The 23,710-nt window shown below is 48.0% G+C and overlaps 1 protein-coding gene across 2 annotated transcripts in view; it reads right to left on the minus strand.

The window, feature by feature from the left end:
• Positions 1 to 23,710, minus strand: part of WDR6 (WD repeat domain 6) — a 202,227-nt gene that overhangs the window by 156,392 nt on the left and 22,125 nt on the right. For both annotated transcript variants that reach the window (XM_069643315.1, XM_069643316.1), the window contains exon 2: positions 2,773 to 3,003. In XM_069643315.1, coding sequence (XP_069499416.1) covers positions 2,773 to 2,839 — 67 coding nt within the window. In that variant the 5' untranslated portion in view covers positions 2,840 to 3,003. The remainder of the gene's footprint in view (positions 1 to 2,772; positions 3,004 to 23,710) is intronic.

Raw genomic sequence — 23,710 nt, forward strand, 5'->3', positions numbered from 1 at the left:
CGCAACAATGGCCACCATGGAAAGAGAGAAGGGACTGCATGTAGTTCCATTCTTCCTTGTCCATGGCAGCCATCTTGTTTTAATGTTTTTTCTTTATTGAGAAACTGCAAGCATGCGGTTTCTCAACTTTAATAAAAAAACTATGAGCACTTGGAAAGCATTCCAGGGTGCTCATAGTAATAAACACCTGCACTGGGCGGTGGGGAGGGGCATTACCGGACCTGGTAATGCACCAGGGGATCAATATTCTGGTCTGCTCGACTGTTCCACACTTTTTATTCCCTCCTTACCTATAATATATGTAGTAGTTACCTGTTAGGACCAATCTGTTATTCTAGGATTGGGAGGTCGTAGGTAACATTCTGAAACGTGTGCACAAGCGTGGGTGTGTGTTTTTGCTACTATGTAAGACAAGGTCGGGACTAGCAGGAAGATGAGTCAGGAGGTAAGGTGCCACCCACTGGATTTTCTGATCACCTTCCCTTAGTCCCCAATATGGAGTAGGGGATAGTCATATTGCCGTAGCACAAGTCGTTCTGAGGGTGCAGTCTCTTTGCAGCGCACTATCCAGTCAGACCACAGCCTAACTGCTGGTAATGCTCATCATGTCAGTGAAAGACCAACCACTCCAATTCTGAGAAAGCCTGAAGCTTACTGTAGCCAGACTAAAGTTCCCTTTGCTGAAAAAATTAGCTTTTCCTTTAAGGGAAAACCTCCCTATATAGTCAATTAAGGTAGGGTCTATTGTGCTATAGTTGCCAGTTCATTCACACTTCAAAGGAATTATCTGTTCTGTGGATACACCGTTTTCAGTCTGCCAAATGTGGAGAAGCTAATGTGGGAGGCAGCATCAGCATTTCACCATCCGTTTTTCCCGGCGACCAATTTGTACACTGGCGGAACTAAGGGCCCCAATTCACTGCGTGCACCATACAGTCAATGAATACGGAAAGCCAAAAGACTTACCCAGCGTGCACTCAATCTGTATTGCTCACGCTGGAAACACCACTGCCCAGTACTAATAGCTTGAGGGTATAAGAGGAACAAATATGTAAACGGAGATGGTCAACTGGACAGATACAAGCTTCTTCACACCCCCTGAGCCTCAAGTAACCCCAAGCTCACTCGGAAGAACCAACTAATCCCAGTACTCCATTCAGAGCCACTCATAGGTGCAAGGTTCAGACCCTCACAGAAAGACCTTCCCTGGGGAAATGGAGTAGGATGAGCGGTATAGATACAACCAACCACAGCTGCTGCATGTAGGTTGTTGGAGCAGGTTTTGGCTGGTGGTTGGAGGAGATTGAAGCACGTTACAAGAGTCTAGAGGCTGGTGGGGGTGAAGGAGCAAGTAAACTGTGGTAGAAGAGTATAGGAGGTGATAATATCAGGAGGAAGTGGTACGGGATTGGCAGGGGTGACCTTAGAAGCAGGTGGTAATACTAGGAGGAGGTGGGCGTGATCCTGAAGAAACTGCCAACAGGAGGAGATGCAGACTTGGAAGAGATAGCTACAGGCAAAAGAGGTGCAAGTAGACTGGAAGCTCAGGACTGGATCCGTGGATGGGAGTTATATTACAAAGACAGGAATATGGGATTCATGAAAGTCTGAGTTTAGTTATCTTACAAGGACTGAACCCTAGCTTGGGAAACGCATGGATGGGACTATTCGGGAGGCGAGACAAGAGTTTTTAGTTGCTTTCTGATCTTCTGTGGAACCTTTGATCTTGTAAATGAAAGATTACAAATCCCACCTACTGAGTACAGTCGTTTGTATTCCTTAAACTCCTCAGTGACCTAGCCCATCCCATCCTCACAGCTGATGCCATACTGCTCTTCTACCTTACCATTAAGAGAGTTTAGGACAAACTTGGTGGACACCCAGTTACTTTAATAAGGGTGGATATCTAACATCCCAGTGGAGGGCTGTGGAAAAACACCCTTGACAGTGCGGTACGAGGATAATTGAAGACTCGTAACATTTTCTCCTTGATTGTTCAAAATGTGTTGATCAGAGAAAGTACCGCTATTGAGGAAGCAAGGAATTCATTCACATCACCTAGCCCAAAGGTTTTTATTGGCAGCCAAGCATTTAAATGATAAACTGAATTTATAGATGCTTTTCAGACATGGAGGATCGTTAAATGATACGTGTGAGCCTATCAGCATAGTATTGTTGAAATTATGTGTTTTTAATGGTTGCTTCTATTTCTTGCAACTTTTTTACTGCTCATTAATGGAGACACCCTAATAAATATTGCTACTTATACTCTGTGTTGCCACAACAAATGAAAACAAAAACTCAATGTGAAGCCGGCAGAAATGGACAGAATATTGCTGATGCAGCCTCGATAACTGGACCCAACACATCAGAAGAGGCTAAAACCTATGTTTCTATGATAATTGGTAAAAATTTTGAACGGCAAATTTAGAATGTACAGATAATAAATAACATGAAACAAGTATGAAATTAAATAACATACATGTTTAATGTTTTTATTACATTTGTAGAAAATATACTTTTGTTAAATATGAAATAAAATGTTAAGACTCTGGCCTTTTTGGTGGATAATGGAATTTAGACACCTGTTTTATAATTGACATGTTTACTTTAGACTGTGTTCCACAATCCAACAAGTTCATTGTACATGTTGAGTTGGATAAAAGCTTAGTGGACACATTTGGGATTAGAGCATCAGACATTCAGACAGAGCAAAACACTGGAGAAACTGCATTAACCCCTGGAAATCTCATTACCAATATGGTAACCTACCTGCGAGAAGGTGGTCTTTGACAAACTCCAAAGCAGTGATGGGAGACAGCTGTATTACAGACTCCATCACCACTGTTGCAGGCAAGGCTGGGCACTGGCGTTTCTGTGGCCTATATCAGGCTGCAGTCAATGAACTAAGAAGGTTACACATCACTCGACCATTACCGCTGTAATTCGTCATGGCAGGCAATGTCAGTGCTCACGAAGTCCAGATATGCATTTCCCAGGCAACTGAAGAAAGAAAAACATTGTTTTTAAATTTCTTTTAATTTTTATTTATCCATTTTCAATAAACAACAACAACAAAACCCTTCAACCTCCCCCCACCCAATTCCCGCTGGAGGTTCTCCTCGGAGTCATTTTAACATTTCATGCCTTAAAAAGTTCCAAAATTCTTATATTGTGCGGGCACCACTGTAGCATATAGTCCGACTGGAGGTATTCCAGCACCACGCCCCAGTCTTTTCCAAAACCGCCCCCCCCCCTTCAGGGTGTATGAGAGCTTTTCCATCGCAATCAGCGACCAGACCCTTCGTAGCCAACGAGATAACAGGGGGGGGGGGTCTGGGCTTTTCCAACACTGAGCTATTGTCAACCAGGCTGCCACTAACAGGCCCATAAAGCATCTCCAGTTTGCCTTAGTAAGCGCCTTGGCTGTTGCGTCTTTGAGTCCACACATCCACACACTATTCCCCATAGACACTGCATTTGGAAATATCCTCCGAAATTGCGCCCGTACCCCCCCCCCCAGAAGCCTTGCAGCCTATTGCAGTCCCACCAAATGTGTCGCCACATTCCCGCCTCCCCACAAGCCCTCCAGCATTGATTGGACACCCGAGGGAACATTACATGTAGTTTTTCTGGAGTCGGGTGCCACTGCATCATCACTTTAACCCACATTTCCCTCAGTTGCACTGACCGGGACAGCCTCGGAATATCACTCCATAGGGCTTCCCACTGGTCTCTGCCAATGGGCTCCCCTAGGGTTTGTTCCCATTTCCTCATATATGACCAGCTGACCCTTTCCTCGTGCCCCATTATCAACTTGTAGAGGGATGACACCAGCTTCGTTGTGCCGGAATTGGTTATTACATAGGTCTCAAAATGTGAGAGGTCTCGGGTGGCCGCACATTTTATCGGGGGTGAGGTCAGCCAGTGTTTCAGTTGCTCATATCTGAGCCTATCCGCCTTATTTACCCTCAGTACCTCCATACACCCCTCGAAGGGGAGGACTCCGGAGCCCTCCATCATTTCCCCTATTTTCGTGCACCCTGCTGCTTCCCAATCCCTATAAGCACCCCTCTCTATCCCCTGGGGGGGGAAGTCTGGGTTCCCAAACATAGGGGTAAATGGCCCCGGCACCGTTGTCAAAACACCACATTTCGCCAAGTCGTCCCACACTCGAAGGGGGGCTCCCATCACCACGCTCAAACCCAGGTTAATGTGCCTGTGCCGTTTATCCTTCCACAGGAGGTCCCGCAGAGGTGTTCTAGCTAATAGGGCTGTTAACACCTCCCTCGAGATCGTAGGGGTTTTCTTCCTCCAAATGAACGAGGTGACAACTCTGGTTAAAGCTTTGAAAAAGGACCTGGGGATTTTTATAGGGCAGGCCTGGAATTAGTACAGAAGCCTCGGCAATATGGACATTTTGATCGCCGCCACTCGTCCCAACCACAAGATCACCAATGGTCCCCACCGCTCGAGGTCCCTCTTAATCTCCCCCAGGAGCTTTGGGAAAATCGCCCCACACATGCCATCCACCCCTTTCGTTATGCGGATACCAAGGTATTTGATGTCTTTGTCCGCCCAGCTCAGCCCCAGCGTCTCCACTACTCCCTTCACTCCCCCCCGGGTCTCCGATCACCTGTAGAGCCACTGATTTACTCCTATTTATTTTTAGACCCGCTATCGCCCCAAATTCATCTAATACCTTAATAACCTCCGGGAGAGTGCGGGCTGGATCCCCCATAATCAGTACGAGATCGTCCGCATAAGCGGCCACTTCGTGCTGCCTCCCAGCCATCTTTACCCCCTTTATTGCACTCGATTCCTGTATCTTTATTAATAGAGGCTCTAGGGAGATAGCAAACAACAGCGGCGATAGAGTTCATCCCTTTTTCGTGCCTTGGGAAGGTTCCATCTTGTCCGTGAGTTCCCCATTGACCATTATTATAACCGAAGGGATATTGTAAGACGCTCTAATCCGCTTGAGAAAGTGGACTCCAAACCCCATACGACTCAGTTTTGAATAGCATTGACCATTCTACTCGGTCAAATGCCTTTTCGGCATTGACCGCCAGAAGAGTCATCGGAATGTCATGTATACCCACCTTCTCCACCAGGTGGGCCATGCGTCTCAAGTTATCGTGAGTCTGCCTGCCAGGGATGAACCCCGACTGATCTTCATGGATCAAATCAGGAAGCAGTGGAGCTAGCCTCAGGGCAATGATTTTAGTGTATATCTTAGCATCCTGGTTAATCAGGGCTAATGGACGATACGATCCCGGCTGGGTAGGGTCCTTCCCAGCTTTATGAAAGACCACAACCTTCGCCTCATTCATAGTTGGGGAGAGATTACCCTCCTCTCCAAAGGAGTTGTACAGTTTGGTAAGGAAGGGAATCAGATCCTCCGCGAATGTCTTATAGAAAGACGCAGTGAAACCATATTGGCCCGGAGCCTTGCCGGTCTGGAGGCTCTTGATTGCTCAGCGCACCTCCTCTTCTTTTTTGTCCCCTTCTAACAGAGTCCTATCACTTTCAGACAGCTGGGGAAGCGGGAAGGAGTCCAGGTATCCATCCTGAGCCTTCCCATTTGGTCTATCTGAGTAAAGATCCTCGTAGAAGGACCTGAACTCCTCCCCCATTTCAGAAGTGGAAGAGAGCCGCTCTCCTGGCTTGATAGTTAATGTCTTAATCAGCCCCTTCTTTTGCAGTGCCCGTATCTGTCTCGCGAGCAGTTTATCCGCCTTATTAGCTTTAGTATAGTACCAGTGTCTGAGGCGGAGCAGACTCCTTTCTGCCTTTTTTGTGTGGAGAACGTCTATCTGGCCCTGCACATGTCTCATAGCCCTTCTCAGTTGGAGTGTTGGCGTTTTCACACATTCCTTCTGAATATCCGCCAGTTTCGCCTCCAGCTCCCTTTCCCAGTTCCCAGGCATGCCTCTGCTTGTTTCTCGCTGCCTTCTTTGCAATAAATTGCCCCCTTAAGACGGCCTTCAGGGAGTCCCACACAACTCCCAGTTTTACCTCACCCGTATCATTAATGGCCAGAAATTCCTTAATCCCCCCCCCCCGATTTCTTCTCCCAGCACCGGGTCCTGCATAATCTCCTGGGGGTGCCTCCATTTCCAAAGACCCGATCTCCTGAGGGACCAGTTCACATCCAGCGTCAAGGGGGCATGATCACAGATCGATATCGGACCAATTTCTATATTTGAGACCCTCCCCAGGAGGCCTGCTGTTACCCAAAAATAGTCTATCCGTGCCATCGAGTTATAGACGTGTGAGTAGTGGGTGAAGCCAAAGCCATTCCGTTGAGGCATTCGCTCCCTCCACACATCTAGCAGCGACAGGCGACTCATCAGCTGTCGGAGACGCTTCGAGGGTGCCGCCTGTCCCCGCCCAGCTCCCGAACTCCTGCCGATGGGTGGGTGCCACGCCAGGTTTAGATCGCCCCCCAGGATGATTTCCCCCTCCGCAAACCCTTCCAGTCTCCCAATCACCTCCCTCAGAAATCCGTCTTGCCCCGTATTTGGGACATATATATTTGCCAGCGTGCAGAGAGTCTCGTTTATCTTGACCTTCACAAACAGATACCTCCCCTTCTTATCTATTAGTGACCCAAGAAGAGGGATGTTCCGGCCTTTATGTACCGCTATAAGGACTCCTCTCTTGTCCAGTGCATTGGACTGCCCCAACAGATCATATCCTTTTAAGCTCAGCTTGTTCTTGTCCCCACGTTTAATGTGGGTCTCTTGCAGCATGATAATGTCTCCCCCTCTCTTTTCAGAAGGCCCTCTACCTTTTTCCGCTTAACCTGGTGGTTGAGCCCTCTCACATTGAATGTAATCATTCGCAGGGGACCCATGAGCCTGAAAAATTGGGAAGGGTCAGGCGCCCGTACCTGACCAGCTCAGAGAAACCCTCCGGCAATCCCCTCTCCCTTCCCTTTCCCTCCTCGCCCATAAACCTCCCCCAACAAGAATAAACATTAACCCCCCCTCCCTCCCTTCTCCCCCCACTCCCAACTTCCCCCCCAAGAATCCTAACTTTCCCAAGGAGAGACCAGGTGTATAACTTAGCTGGGGCGTGTCGCCCCTCGCCCCCGTCCCTCTGCATACTTGGGAGTAATCTAGCGGGGGCTCCTAAACCCTGCATGTACCACTCTTTCTGTATACCAGCTCGACTGCTCTCCCCCGCTGAACCCCTGTTTCGTGTTCTACAGCAGCCAGCACCTACTCCAGCGGGCTTCTACCCCTCAACGGCCTAGGCCGTCCAACTCCTTAGGAGGCGATTTCTGGTCCTGTCTTCCGACCACCCTTTCTGCGTGATGCGTTCATGCTTTGTACTGATCGCCATCCGGATCTGTCCCTCCGCTCGGTCTCGCCCCCCCCCCCACTGAGATTCCTCCACATCGCCTGTCTCCTGCAGTCCCATAAGCTGCAGACCTTCCTCGCATGTTTGCACTCTTCTTTGCTTGCCATTCCACGCGAAGGGGAGGCCGAACAGGAATGTCCACCTGTATCTGACACCCCGGGCAAGTAGCTCCTTGATCACTGGAGCCATCCTTCTTTTTTGAAGCGTGACCGAGGCCAGGGTCCTGGAACAATTGAATGTCCACACGATTCATCCGGATGTGTTCAATATCCCACGCCCTCCGCAAAATCTGTTCCTTTTGCTGATAGGAGGTGAGGGCGACCAAAACATCTCTGGGGCGCTCCCCGGTGCTTTTCGGGCCCACCCTGTGGACCCTATCAATTCTCATCTCCTCCGTCAGCCCCTAGGATGTCCCGGAAGACCGACTGGACCGCAGATCTGAGGTCCATATCCTGAACTGAGATCGCTACATTTTTAATTCTAATGTTCGATCTCCGGGATCTGTTCTCTAGGTCGTCACATTGCAACTCCAAATTGTGTGTGAGGGTCGCCAGGTGGTACATGCCCGCTCTGTAGAGAATCCTCCTCCATGCTTTGTATCGACCTCTCCAGTGCATCCGTCCGCTCTTCCAGTTTGGAGACGTCCGCTCTAATCTCCTGCAGCGCCTGCTTCATGTCTTCTCGTAGGGAGCTAAACTGTTCCTGCGACATGAAGGTCCTTTGTAGTTCCTTGAAGCAGGCGTGAAGTTCGTCCTTCGAGGTAGTGGCGCATGGAGGTCCCGGATCCCCTGCCATGAGGCCCTCCGCTCCGGCTCTTTTCGGGTGCACCGCTGCATCCGAGGACCACAACTGGACCAGGCTCATATCCTGTTTAGCAGCAGCGGATTGTCCCGCTGGAGGCCCGCTCTTCCCCTTTGATCTTGACATGCTGTACGGGGGGTGGGGCAGTTTCTGGTGTAATGATCCTTCTTTCTTCACCGCCCCCACCAACCTCAATCCCCCCGTGGCCCCAGTTTCAATCCCCCGGGGCCCAGCGCAAAGCTAGCTCCCCCAAAGGGCCGCCACCAGGTTGGGCTTTGCTTACCCCAGTCATAATGAGGGAGTTCTCCGACCCCCTCCGCCGGCACTCAGGGCAGGAACGCAGTCGGGAGAGATCTCAATCCTATGGGGGGGAGGGAGGGCAGGCTCCATCCACTCTGCACCGGCTCCTTGTGTACGATCCTTGGAGCCTCTGCCAACTCACACCCCACACCCTGATCACTAACATGTGCGGGAGAACGCCGTCTCCAACGTCCAGTCTGGGCCCAGGAAAGCGTCAGGGGCCCCACCTCCGTGTCCATGCTCACCTTTCAGATCCCGGCGAGCGTCGGGCCCTTCCTGGGACGCACAGCGGGGAGCTCACTCCAACCCTCTCCAGGCGCTTCTCACGCTGGATCCCCGCCGCCGTAAGTCCATGGGCGGGAGGGACTCTCCCCGCTGGTCGGGAGGCGCCTCCCCCCCCCCCGTTTCTTCCCCCGGGGTTAGTTCCGGGCCGAACCGGCCTCGTCCGCGAGCGATCCCGCTCCTGGCGTTTCCCCCTTCAGCACCAGGATGATTGCCTCCAGCCGGAGGGGTCCCTGTAGTCCTCCGGTCCGCAGCGCTGGGTTTCCTCCACCGCGCCGGAGAGTGGGGGGGATGGGAAGCACACGTCCTCGTTCCGCTTTCCCGTGGGCTCCACCCGGGTCCCCGAGGGCCACACACCTCAACTCCCCCGGCCGCCGAAGTGGGAGGAATGCGATCGGCAGAATGGGCTGCTGCCGGCTGTATTTTGCACCTTTAATGAGGCGGCCCGGCGGGAGAGACAGCCGCACACGGCCGCCATCTTGAGAGCGAAAAACACATTTTTAACCAATATCGGCTTATTAGGAAATGTTACAAAACATTTCTTTTGTATTCATATTTTTATTGAATATTAATTCAGAATTGACAAAGACATTACAAATCAATACCCCTCCTCCTCTCTAACTAACTTGTTGAACAGAACAATTATTTACAACTCCAAAAACCTCCCCCAAATCTCATTCATGCAGGTTGCATTTCTTATTCCTGTACAAAATCACCTTTTCTAGATAAGACATTCTATGTAGGTCCTCCAACCATGCTGATGCAGTAGGCAATTTCTAATTCTTTCATTCCCGCAATATAATTTTCTTTGCTGACGAAGAAGCCCTGTAGAACCACCACCTCTGCGGGAATGATAGATCTTCTATAAGATCATCCTCCAAATCATAATCAACATCCAGCATTAAAACGTTGTTCATTGTCAGTGTTATTACGTACCAGAAAACCCTCAAACTACTGCATTCCTAAATCATGTGCTCAAATGAACCAACCCTGTGTTCGCATCTCCAACAAGTTGGATTCAAGCAAACCCCTTTCGTAGAGCCTCTGTGGTGTCCAGTACACTTCATTCAATATTTTGATTCGTTCGAACCCTTTCTCCTAGGTGTAGCGATTTCAATTGCACATTTCTGCGTGCATTTTCCCACCTACAAATGTCAATTTCAGATCCAATAGCTTCTGACCACTTATCAAGCAGATTTTCCTTATCCAATTTGCATTTCGACAGATGAAGGTTGCAAAACATTAATGCTGCTCATAACCAAAACATGCACAATTGACACAAATTTCAATAAATGAAATGGGGTTAACCCAGTTAAAAACTCCAAATAAGTGTCTGCCACCTAGGGGAAATAAAGGTAGAAGGCAAGGTAAGGGAAGCAGGAGGCAAGAGGGGATGCAAAAACAGGGGGGGGGACAGGTGAATTAAGGAGGAATGGGACAGTGGGAACATTCTACAATGTCCACCTGTATGAGAAAAAATAAACACACACTAGTTGGGTCAAGAAACTATCCCGTCTCCCCTCCCCCTCCATCCACCCCCGTACCTCCCCACACTACTGCCAAAGAGCAATTAGGTCAGACTCCGATTATGCAACAATATGATGAAATATGAGGTGTCAGGGTTTATCCAAACATCCTATGTTCACAGCTCCTCTCTGACCTTAGTCAAAAATACGGTTACTTGAGAAATATTACCTAAGTGACCACCCTTCAGTTACCCTTACATTTAATGGTGTTGTAGGAACCATTACCTTCAGACACATGGAAATTATTAAGCACCTGATGTTATGTTGACAAGTGTATTTTAATAAATGCAAAAATATATAAATTCATCAAATGACCAAACATTTCATGGCCATTTCATTTTTCAAATGATGAATCATATCTATATAATAATCACAAGGCAATTCACCTCTCAGTGCACAACCTAGCACCATTCGATATAGATGGTACATAACTGAAAAACATTAATTTAAAAAAAGGTTAAAAAAAAGAACAGTGGTACATTCTTCCACCAATGGTAGATCTTATTGCAATTCCTATAACACTGCCCAACATGTTTTCATCCCAATATAGCAGATGGGATTTGTTTCAGGGGCTGGATCCGATTTTAAAGTGCATGGTACCTCACTATGCTGTCTTTAGAAAGATTAATAGGTTGATCTGATGAGGTGTGAATCTAAAGGTTTTTCACCAGCAGCCTTTCATTTTTCTTTGCCAGGATGTGGTTGGTAATCTACACATTTCTGAAGCACACAGAATAACTTTCGCTGTCCAGACCGGACCAGCTGCCCCCTATGATGTTCTGGTGTGCTTCAATCATTAAAAAGGTGTGCGAACCCTGCAGAGCTTTCGGTGTCTTGTAAAAAATACTTCATTCACGTATTAGAAAACCATGCACTTCTGAGTCTAATTTGCCATCCCATCCCAAATTCCACACACAAGCATCATCCCCCCCCCCAATTACCCTGTGGCTTGCAAATGTCCTCCAGGACACTTCTCTTGGCCATTCTTGCAATGAGGACCGCCAGAAAGCTCCAGTTCCAGAGACATGGCTCTAGTCACCCTCCTGTGAGGAGTCAATAATGTGAGACTCACGGCTGTATTTAGTTTTCTCAAGATTTGACATTTTATTATATTCAACATTATAAAATAAACCCTAACTAAACCTACTCTACCATTCAAATATCTACAGGGAAACCTCCTAGCATTCACAAAACGAACCCTCACACTAAACAATACACATTCAAAAGCAACACGAAAACGTCAAAAATAAAAGGTTACCAAACACCCAGTGTCTTGGATGACTTCTAGTGGTCCTGGGTAGATCCTGCACCCCCAGCAATGTCCCAAAGTCAATTTCCTCCAAGGAACAGTCTTAACCAAAGTCTTCAAAAGTTCCAAAGAAACAAAAAGTTCACGCGAATAAAAATCCACAGGCATATGTCTCTTCTTGTATTTGTATTTATATTTTATTTATATAGCGCACCAGGCCACAGGGCATCCGAGCGCGTCACTTAGTTACAGGCAAAGAAACAAGACAGGGAGTTATGTACAGTCATTACATTGGGAAAGAATATACAAAATATTACAAGTTATACAAAATATACAGGAGGAATACAATATATAGGCATTGTAAAAGTATAAAGGATACACATTAAGCAAATTGTGCAAGTTATAGACGAGATACAGTATATATACAGATTACAGAAAAAGGAAGTATCAGAGGACTGTTAGCAGAAAATTTGTGGCTCATGTGCTAAGGATCACAGTCCAGGCGGGTCTTGGGAAGACAACCAGGTTTTGACTTTGCGCTTGAAGGCCGGGAAGGTAGGTTCGGCTCGGAAAGGATTAGGTAGTGAGTTCCAAAGTTTTGAAGCTAGGACAGGGAAACTGCGACCACCAGATCTCTGGAGGTTGAAGCGTGGAATAGCAAGGCAATTGGTTTGAGCACTTCTTAGAGGTCTCTCAGATGTGTGTGATGTGAATCTGCTGGCTAGGTGGCTAGGGGCTTGGTTGGCGAGGCTTTTGTGAGTGAGTGCAAGTGCTTTAAAAGAGATTCTTTGGGAGACTGAAAGCCATCGAAGACTACGTCTGGTGTCAGAAATATTGAGGTTCCTGGGCAAGTTCAGGGCCGCTCTGATAGCATTGTTCTGAATGTTACATTGGTTGGTGCCCAGGTAGAGGGCATTACAATAGTCAATTTCGGATAGGACCAAGGTCCTGGCTAGTGTAGTGTAGTGTAGTGTGGCTGGAGATAGGAAGGGACGGCATGCTGTGATAAGCTTGCATGTGTAAGAGGTAGCCGATGATACTGCATTGGTTCGCCTCGCTAGTGAGAGGGTAGAGTCGATGTAGAAGTGTTTTTGTGTCTTTAGCCACTTTAATTGTGTTACCATCAATAGTGAAAGATTTAAAGGATACATCTAGTTTACTGAGTCTTTGGTGGGAGCCAAGGATGAGAAGCTCAGTCTTTTCGTCATTTAAACACAGTTCGTGTTGGGCCATCCAGGCCTGGATGACTTGATAAATGGCGTTAATGGCTAGAAAGTCGGCTTTGTGGTCGCCTGTGATAGGGATAAGTATATGGGTGTCATTAGCATAGTTAGTATAAGTGACACCCAGATAATCCAAAATGTCAAAAAGGGGTTTTGTAAACACATTGTAGAGTGTCAGTGACACGCATGATCCTTGAGGGACTCCACAAGTGACTGGTGAAGGGTCAGCGGTGGCGGTGGGGGGAAAAGACCCTCATGGATCCAATAGCAAGGAAGGAAGTAATCCAGGTTATGGCTTTGTCTGAAAAGTGGGCTGCGGTTTTGAGGTGGCGGCATAGGATTTGGTGATTTACTAAATCGAAAGCTGCGGAGAGATCTAAGAGAGGTAAGAGAGCCAGTTTACCCTTGTCTTTTAGGTCTTCAATCTGGGTTTTGAGGTCTAAAAGAGCAGTTTCAGTTCCGTATCATGAACGGAAGCCCGATTGCCTCAGTGCCAGGAGTTTATTAGTTTCCAAGTAATCTTGGATCTGTAAGTAAGCAGCACGATCCAGAATTTTTAAGAGGAATGGGACCGTGGTGATCGGTCTGTAATTAGTGGGTATATTAGCATCCAGAGTGGGTTTTTTGAGGAGAGGGATAACCCAGGCATCCTTAAGGTGTGGTGATAAAGGGCGCAAGGTTATGCGAGGCCTCTTTGATAATGGAGGCAGGGCATGAGTCACCCTGACAATTGGAAGGTTTAAGGTTATTAAAAATGTGTTCAACTTCGATGATTGAGAGGGGGGCGAAGCTGAATGGTTTCACGGATTCAGGGTTGGCGTTAATGTTAACCAGGGGTGTATTATGGTGCAGGCTATCCTGCAGACTGATTTTTTTATCATTAATTTTAGTTTGGAGGGTGGCGATTTTTCCAAGGAGGGCTTTTTGAATGTTCGCACACCAAGTGCTGTCTTTGTGGCAGGTGTCAGGTGGAGTGGCAGGGGATTCAAGTTCCTTTAAGATTTTGAATAGCTCCTTAGTGTTAGAGTGGGCTGTTTCAATACGTTTATTGTAGGTCTCTTTTTTAGCCTGGAGTATGGCTTCTTTGTAATTTAGAGTAGCTACGGTAATACAAGCTTTGTTAGCTTCCGTTGGATTACTTTTCCAACGAGCTTCGAGGGTCCTTTTTTCCTTGCGTAAGGTTCTCAGCTGTGGCATGAACCATGAGTTGAGGTGGGCCCAGGGTTTGGGGCTTGGATTTTCTGAGTTTGGCAGGTGCAATAATATCAAGGGCTTTCAGCATTGTCCGATTATACGTGTCTACCAAGACTGTGGGATCAGTGCAGGAGGATGAGAGATGAGAGATCATTAAGAGCAGGGAGGATGAGTGGGAGTAATTTGGCACAGGTTATGTTGCACTTCTTTCTAGTGGTGGTGGCAGGTGCGATATCCGTGCTAGTGTGGATGATTCTAGTTGGGATGCTGAAAGTAATTAGGTGGTGGTCTGTCCAGGGACATGGTTGGTTGGATTCGATGATAGTGTTGCAGTTTAGGTCAGCTATCCAATCGAGAATCCTACCCTAACAATGAGTTGGCGAGGAGACCTATTGTGCAAAACCAGCGTTGAGTAGCAGGTTGTTGATATCGTGGGCAGAGACATCATTGGGGTCTTGGTAGCCTAGGTTGAAGTCCCCTAGTATAATGATTTGGGACTTAGTCTTAGTGTTGTTGGCGAGGATTTAGGATAGATCCTCAGCGAATGTAGAGAGAGGACCAGGAGGTCTATAGATGATGTGGAGTGTAATCGTCTGGTTAGCGGTGAAGGCTAGCTTGGCTGTGAGTAGTTTGGCTGAGGTGATTTGGCTGGGAGTGGCAAGGCGGAGATTGAGCGAGGTTCTGTGTATAACGGCTACACCATCTCCTTTGGATTGATCAGTATTACGGTCACTTCTAATAATAGTGTATCCATCAGGGGTAGCTAGGGATAAAAGAGGTCCTGAGGCGGCGTGGAGCCAAGTTTCAGCGACGGCTATGAGGTCCAGATCGTGAGTTGTGATGAGGTCAGCCATGTCTAGTGCATGTGCTGTGAGTGACCTAGTGTTGATAAGGGCAGCCTTAAGAGGAGTGGATGGGCTGTGGTGTAGGGTACTTGAATCCTGGGTAATGGTGGAGGTAGGTATAGGTGTGTGTCAAGGGGCAGTGGGTGTAGTCTCGAGGCGCAAAGGTTTGCTAGGCAGGCTAGTAAGGGTAGGACAGTGGGAGAAATGGGAGAGTCTGGAACCAAGTCTGAAGTTCCTCATGGGGCCAATGCAAGGGTGGTTAGGTGTTGGTTTCATGGCAAAGTGTTTGAGCCAAAGGGATGGGTCATTGAGGTACAGGTTGGTATGATGATCAACCGTAGACATTGAGATAGTGTGTTTCTGCTGTGTGCTACCTGAAGTGCCGCTAAGGCAAGATACATGCAGGGTAGGAGACATGTTGTGTGCGGGTTCAGATACATAAGATGAATAGGGATGGGCAGGTAGGCAGGTCACTGCAGGTGAGGCTACAAATATGGTGTTATACCTGTGTATAAGTAGTCCAAACAGTGCTGCTAAGATAAGGGTGAGGCGTGGGGCAGAGAGTGTGCAGGTAATGGTACTCTGGGCAAGCATAGTAGCTGGTATGGGCGATGCCAGAGCAGGAGGGGTGGAACGCACTCGTGAGCCTCCAGGGGGGCGATAGTAGAGCACGGGGGCAGCCTAATATCAGAGTGAGAGCAAAGGCTGGGCATGAATCACAGGGAACAGAACATACAGGCAAAAATAGGATACAGTACTGTGATGATATAATACTGGGCAAAATAGTAGCTCAGGCAACTACAGGCACACAGTAGGTCGGCCTAGAATAATACAATGTGTAAGTGGGGCTGAGCATGCAGGCACAGAGCATACAGACATCGAAGGCAAAGTATTTCAGCAATTTAAGCACTAAACACAGTATTGGCTCGGGCAGTTACCAGCGCTCAGGTGGGCCGGGCTACGCAACGCAGTCGTGGAAATTGGGGCTCAGCATAGGTAGAAGGCATGCAGGGTAAAATGGGGAAGTGCTGATATGGCTAAATGGAAGGCGCAAATGCAACGGGTCACGCGTATATGGCAGTCAAGTAAGGATCACAGGGCCTAACAGGGCACATAAAATCATAACACATATTCGAATGACAGCAATTAATCGCGTTTACCATTGGATCAGTGGCACAGCTGATGCAAAAGATTGGGTCATGGCCATGAGTAGGCGGTCGTGCAAGGAGCGGTATCAGTGTGCACAGGGCTAGGAAAGGCGCGAACGTGCACGGCAAGAAGGCAGACCTTAATAGGTGCACATAGACGGTAGATGTGAAAAGTACAGAGCGTTACTGCAAGATAGACACAGGTGCAAAGGTGAAAACAGGCAGTGTAACGCAAGTGATCAATAGTAGAGTTACGAGACTTACAGCGACTTGTTCATATCAAAGAGTCATTGGCAGTTCGTCTTAGCAAGGGCTCCACACACGAAGCGGATAGTCACAGGGGCAGGGGACCAGAAATCGGGCATAGGTTCTGGGCGAACGGCGAGGAAGGCTGGGACAGGCAAGGACAGGTATTGGCCTGGTTTCCCTGGGCCTTGGTAGGAGTGGGCCGGCTTCGCCTACCGGCTCACAATAGGTGGCAGTGATAAGATCAGTAGCCAATCGGTACTCAGCATAGTCAGCTGGGCTCAGTTAAGCACTGGAGGTCGATGAAATATAGCAGGCGGCCATCTTTGAAGGTGCAAAACTCCTCGTGGTGGCTAACGGTGGCAATTGGCATCAGGATCACAGCATAGAGGCTACAAATATATTCTTGTAGCATGGCATCTCAGGAGGCAGAATATGCAGCAATACGAATCTCCTCGGGTAATGAGACGCTTACGTCTCTTTGCTTGATGAAAAGTTTCTCCTATTACAGTTCCACAAAGAAATAACAGCACCAATGGGGTTTCATGGAGGACTTCCTTCCAGGAAAGAATAGGTAAAGTTGAAGACAATAGTACCACTTCTGCTTGCATCAACTTCTCTACTTTCAACTTCTGTAGCGTTTTGCATTCACAGTTTGTCAGGATGCTTCTACTTAAGGTGTGCCCTCTCTTCACGGGGGGCGACTGCCGAATGATGGAGACGTAAACCTCCATTGCTCCTGTGCCGCCAGCCGAATCCTGCATCCATCCTGCGCATCTATCCACCCCAGATGGCTTAAAATTCTCCTACAGCTGTGTGACTATATGCTGCATCGACCTCAGACGAAAACCGGAGCGGAGGTGCTGTAAGATCCTGTAGAATTGTAGTTTTGTGGCCGCGGCCCCCGCGCCGGGCAGCGCTCCCAAGATGGCCGCCATGAGACCGATGTAAGCAGAGGACGGAGAGATTAAGACGCGGCAGCGGAAGGCGAGCCACAGTGAGGTGTACACAAGCCTGCCCTGGTGTCTGGGGACCGCCTGTGGCAGCGAAACCGATCCTCCTGGTGCCTGTAAACACGAGGGACGGGTCGGGCCCCCTGTGCGAACCGGCGCACGTGTTGTGGTACCAGCGCTCCCGCCCCTGAGGCGACACTGCACGACCAACTGTGCCCTGGCTGCTCTGCGAGGCGAGGCGAGGGGTGATACGGCGCTGATCCGACTACTGCGACAGAGGGGACACGTTTGTGCGCTGCTTACCCACCCCCGGCGGCATCCTTCATACTGGGTCGAAAGATGCTTCAGTTGGGGGTGGAGTATGGGGTGGGAGGAGTGGAGGATGACTTTTTTTCTGTTTTCAATGTTTAGCATCCAAGGGCAAGATGAGTACGCTGTAAATATCAAACACGGTACAACTGCCGCGTATACAATCGAGGAAACACATGCGCAAATCTACGCCCCAAACAGCCAATGGCACCTGAGACTAATTCAGCCCAGAGAAGGCTCAAACTCCTGTCATGGAACGTGAATGGGCTAGGATCCAGCATCAAAAGAAGACTGGTACTGCAACACCTAAATAGACACTCCCCAGATATAGTCTAATCACTGAAGCCGAAAGCGAAGTCACGTCCAAGGAATTAGATCACATTGCCAGAGACACCCCGGAGACGAACAGATCCTTATAATGGCACAGCAGAAGCTCCACAATTTAGCCTTAGACTGTGCCAAAAAGGCACACATTGCTATGAAAGCACGGTTGTACGAGACGGGAGAACAAGCAGGCAAAATGCTCGCGTGGGTGGAAAAGCGCGACAAAAGGACAACAGAAGGTGAAGTGCATCAGAACCTTGAATATGGATCTTGTCTACTCCGATGCCGAGATTGCAGAGCGCTTTGCAGAATTCTACGAGGACCTTTACAAACCCCCCACCAACGCTGCAGTCAGCACCATACTGAACAGCATTGACCTCCCAACACTTACCACAGAACAAGCTACCACTCTAGACAACAAAATTACGGCTGACGAAATATCAACAGCCATTGCCCAACTCCAAACAGGCAAGACCCCAGGTACCAATGGGTTCCTACTTGACATCTGGAAAAAGCTGAACCATCTAGATATACCCACGCACTTGCTCAACATGTTCGAACACTCCCTGGCCAAGGGCGAACTCCCACCAGACCTCTGTAAAGCCACCATCGTAGTAATCCCCAAAAAGTGCAAACCCCCCCGAGGAATGCACCTCCTACCGACCCATATCCCTAATCGACAGTGAAGCCAAAATACTAGCCAAAATACTAGCCAACAGGATGCAATTGGTCATTACGTCAGTGATCCACCCTGACCAATGCGGCTTCATGCCTCAAAGGTCCACGAGAATGAACATTCGCAGGCTGCACCTGGCGCTGGAGAGAGCACCTGCTTTGCAACAATCACTTGCATTGTTGGCCATAGATTTCGAAAAAGCATTCGATTCAGTTTACTGGGAGGCCTTATGGACAATAATGCGCAAGATGCAATTTGGGGAACCGTTCATAAAATGGGTGCAACTCCTCTACAACAATCCAACAGCGGAGGTCAGAGTAAATGGGTGGCCCTCACGTAATATCCGATTAGGGAAAGGAACCAGACAAGGTTGCCCGCTCTCGGCAATGGTGTTTGCACTGATAATGGAACCACTGGCAGTCGTCCTGCGGGACACCACCACGGACTGGCTTCAGATGGGGCCGAACTGGGAAGATAGGATATCCCTCTATGCGGAAGACCTCTTAGTATATCTGGGCGACCCAGCAACCTCCTGCCCTGTGGTCACGCAACTACTGACTAACTATGGAATCTTCAGTGGACTCAGAGTAAACTAGTCCAAATCTGTGCTGTTTCCAGTTAAAGGGGTAGACTGCATACCAGCATCGGGCTTCCCATATCAAGTAGAAACCACTCAGTTCCTCTACCTAGGCATTCTAATCACCAATGGGCGGGATAGCTATGTAAAACAAAACCTGCATCCACTAGTTAAGAGATACGAGCAAGATGCAGTCCACTGGCAAGCACTGCCACTGACATTGCTAGGACGGGCGGCGCTATTTAAGATGCTGGCCCTACCCCGGTTCTTATACATCCTTCAAAACGCCCCTCTCCATGTCCCCACTGAAGAGTTCCGTAGAATAGATGGAACAACACAAACTCCTTTGGGGTGGGAAACACCCGAGGATTGCCCTCAAAACTCTCCAACGCTCAGTCTGGGAGGGGGGAATAGGACTTCCAAACATCCAGATCTACTACTGGGCGACACAGATGGCGACAGTCAATGATATATTGCACGGAGACCCGTCCATTCCCCATATAAAAGCTGAATTAGCTACACGGCATGTCCCCGATTGAAAGCCTCTACTGTAAACAGACTCGCCCTCCTGAACGCACGATAGTGGCACATACAGCCCTGGTGTGGAAGGAAGTACACAAACACTTAGGATGGGACAACAAAATTACCCCAGTCCAACCCATCTGGAACAATGCTCACCTCTCGAGCCTCAGCAAACTCCCGAAATGGCCAAACTGGGTAACAGTCGGCATACTGACCATTCAGCAGGTATTCGTGAACGATCAGTTGATACAGTTCCCCAAGCTTGTGGCAACATATGGTCTCCTGGACACTGAACACTTCCACTATGGACAATTACAAAATGCCCTCACCATACATAGGGCCCAAATGGCGGACATGCTGGAATGTACGCCTATGGAAAGGAATATAGTCATAGACAGTGTGCACAACAATGTCACGTCTACTATGTACAACGCTATCTCCTCATTTGCCACAAAAGAGCTGCTGAACCTGAAGATGAAATGGGAATGTGATGTGGGCCCAATATTACCTGAAGACTGGATCTCGACTCTGATGTATCCTAGAGACTCTGTCATCTCCGCAAGAATCAGACTCGTTCAATTGAAGATTCTTCATAGGATATATTATCCCCGAGTGGCTTTGTATAACTGGGGCAAAACGACCGACCCCAAATGCCTACGTTGCAAACAGGAAGAAGGGACCTTCTATCATATCCTCTGGCAATGTACACGCATACAACACTTCTGGCATATGTGTAGCGAAAGACTCACTAAAGTAATGTGCCGTCCGATCCCAACAGACCCTAAACTCCTCCTTTTGGGTATTGAAGATGCAGTAGACATGTCTCGCTTTGAAAAGCTTCTTCTCTCGTCAGCAACAGGAATTGCCAAAAGAAACATTGCACAATTGTGGGGCTCAGAAGTTACCCAGAAATATGACCAATGGATGTCAGATGTGGACGCCATCATCCTAATGGAACGCTGAGTCTATCAAGCTAGAGGCTGTCCGGGCAAAGCAGATAGAATCTGGGGTAAATGGGAACAGACATAACTCAGATCCAGAATGGACAACGAGCTTTGTTGCACAATTCTGCCAAGGCCACGAACGATGACGTCACTTTTTGAGGCTGCTTGAGAAAGACTAATACGCAAACGGCCATTTGCTGGCCTGTTTGCACCTATTTCTCACACCAACTGTGTCTCCACGTCTGCTTATATTCAGATCATATCAGATTGTACTACTCTGCCTTTTGTATGCAAAGTATTATCGCACAAAATGCAATAAAATGTGTTATAAAAAAAAATGTTAAAAGCGCAGGCTCCCTTTCCCCAGTTAGCTTCAGCTTCTGCTTCTTCCAATTCTGACAAGAATACGGACAACCACAGTTCTATTGCTGCTACTAAGTTTGCTGATCCAACTGCAACTTCAACCAGAAGTTAGCAAGGCACTCTTCTCCCTTGTATGGCAAGAAAGGGCATCCTCTTTGCCTGTCTTGCAGCAAACACAAAGTCTTCTGCTTGCTTTCAGACCACTTCTCCTTTCAAATAGTCTCAGCCATGCAGATTGTAAGACAGCTTCTTTTAACATCTTTCCTCCAATGGTTACCCCAAAGCTGTTCCACTCTTTCAGCTTTGGATGATCTTGTCGCATTTAATTTGGAGGAGTCTTGGGTAAGAATAACTTAAAAACACTGGTGTATAGCTCATAATTGAGCGGGATTCATTTTTATAGAGTTCACTCTATGGGCTTGGGTAATACTTTTTCTTGCCTCAGCTTCAATAACTTGCCTCAGCTTCAATAACTTCTACGACTTCTGCTTCAGCCTTTAATATGTTGCAATATGTGGATTTCTTACTGAAAACAAAATTCTGCATTTTTTATTTATGAACTGCAACTTCAAAGAGACACGTTCCCAGCATTCAGCTGCCAAGGTATCGGGAAGCATCGACTCATGCGCGGCCTCTTTAATTGGTGCTTGCAACTCGTCGGGAAAGTCAGTTCTACTTCAACTGAGCTACTGGCAACGTTCTCAGTGTTAAGAATAGCCATGCGACCGCTCAGTAAAATGTTATTTCTAATATTAGGGAAAAGAAAGGCTTTCACTACATGCAAGCGTTTTACATAAGCGCGTGTTACATTTCTCTTCTCCAAAAGACATCCCACTTCTGTGATTAACTTCTACTCGCTTAGATGTATGTGCAAGTGTATTTAAAGCTGGCTACAGTTACCAGCAAGGTATTTGTTGTTCAGGTGTACAGAGCTTCCTTTTCCGACTCCCAATTACGACTGCGGGCAGCTGCTGCTGCTTCCCGGCTTGGTTTTTTCTCCTGCTACCGATACGGGCACACTTGGGATCCACATCCCTCTGCTGCACGGGTGTCTCCGATCCAGCCTCATCAAGGGAGTCTCTCCTGCTCTCCAGTTTCCCTCGGCTTGCTTCTACACATGCTCCTTGGGAGAGTGAAAGACATCAACTGTGCATTGACAGCAATTAGGCATATCTGGAAAGATTGCCTGGTGCTTCCAGTCCCTTGCAATGCTGCCACAGCCAAACAGGTTTGTGAGCACAGGACCAACTCAGAGCCTGCAGGTGAAATCTGCTCTTCCTCTGCTCCAACGTCCCTTCTGTGGTCACACTTCCATTTGAACTGAAAATGTGGTGCTCTGCTACTTCTGCCGAGCTTCCAGCTCCTGCTCCAGCTTCTTCCTGCTGCAGCCATTAATGCCTGTCAGGTAGGCCAATAAGTTTCAGGTACAGACCCCTGGGACCAATTGCCTGACCTTGCTAAGAGCCATTAGGCTTGCCTGCCTGCCCTCTTCACAGTCCCTGAGGGATTCTGGAACTTGCAGTTTATTTTGGCAACATTTTATTTCTCAAATTCTTAGAAAGGGTTTAAAATGGATTTTCTTCCCACAATATTATTGAGAGGAATTAGAAAATTTAGTCCTTTGAGAGACAGAAGGGTTAGGAAAGGTCATTTGTTTACCGTTGCTATTAGAATACCTTTGACATCGTGGAGGATATTGCGTTTTAAAAGTATAAATGAATTGTTCTGGAAAGTTAACATCTTTATACATTTTTGTCCCAGATTTTACTGGTTTGCTTTTAACCCTAGACTGCGATTGACCTGAATGGCAAGATGATATAACCTCGCTGAGAATGATCTTACTATCATCCAAGGACCCATACCATGCCTCACCCTGCACAATCTCTGCACCTCCCTGAGCCTGGTCTCCACCTAGGAGATCCTCCCGCAGTACACCTGATTGGAATCAGAAGCGTCTGCCCTCTCCTGGCCACTTGGGAGGAGACTCTAGGCAGTGTCTTAGTGGGGAATCCACAGGATTCTCCACACTCCTCAAACACATTCTGTTCATCAGGAACCCCAAGGATCAATATCACTCTCCCTGCCGCAGATGTGGATAGTACCCCATGAGGGATCAGGGGATAGGACTGCTTGATAGCAATTGAGCTCTGTATGGTCAGCTGTTCCTGTTAGTGGTCTTCTCGAGCTGATGGTGTTTCCCGGATTATCCTAGAGGGCCCTCCTCACTCCAAAGATGCTCACCTTTGCAACAGAGTTATAATCTCTTTCAGTTTCCATCTAAAACTACCAAAGCATCCATCATTTTATTCTTCACCTCCCAAAACACTGGCAAAGCAGCCTCAATGAACAGCATCTTCCATAGCATATTTAACCAGATTTAGCCTTTTATTACCTTGAAGAAAACATTCGAAGTTCCAGAGTGACTGATCACTCCTTCCTCTACATCTTCTGTTGGAGTGTCAATTCCAGCCAAGGCCTCCTGCAAGCTTCAAGCCATATCTATTGCATGAACCAGTGGTTCCAATAGTCTTTGGCTGTCATGGTTGGCCGTGACTTCACCATGGCGCAGACCTCCCAGGAGTCATCTATTGAGAACGCGTCCGTGGCAATTGCCATGGCGTCTGTCCCAGTTGCGTGTGCACCGGTATAGGCCCCTGCACGTCCTGTTGTCTAGGCAATGAAATTAACTACGTGATAGCAGGCGCATGCGCATCTCCTGCCTGGTGAACCCGTCGTCTACGCAAGATCGCGGGCTACATGGTCACCCGATTGCCACTTGAACTATATCAATTGCACAGAATTCCATTCCGGCACTTCTGATTGAAGTTTGTTTGTGGCTATTGTTCCTTGGTTACCTTTG

This window comes from Ambystoma mexicanum, chromosome 2p, assembly GCF_040938575.1.
Source record: "Ambystoma mexicanum isolate Mex_15411 chromosome 2p, UKY_AmexF1_1, whole genome shotgun sequence".
NCBI lineage: Eukaryota > Metazoa > Chordata > Amphibia > Caudata > Ambystomatidae > Ambystoma > Ambystoma mexicanum.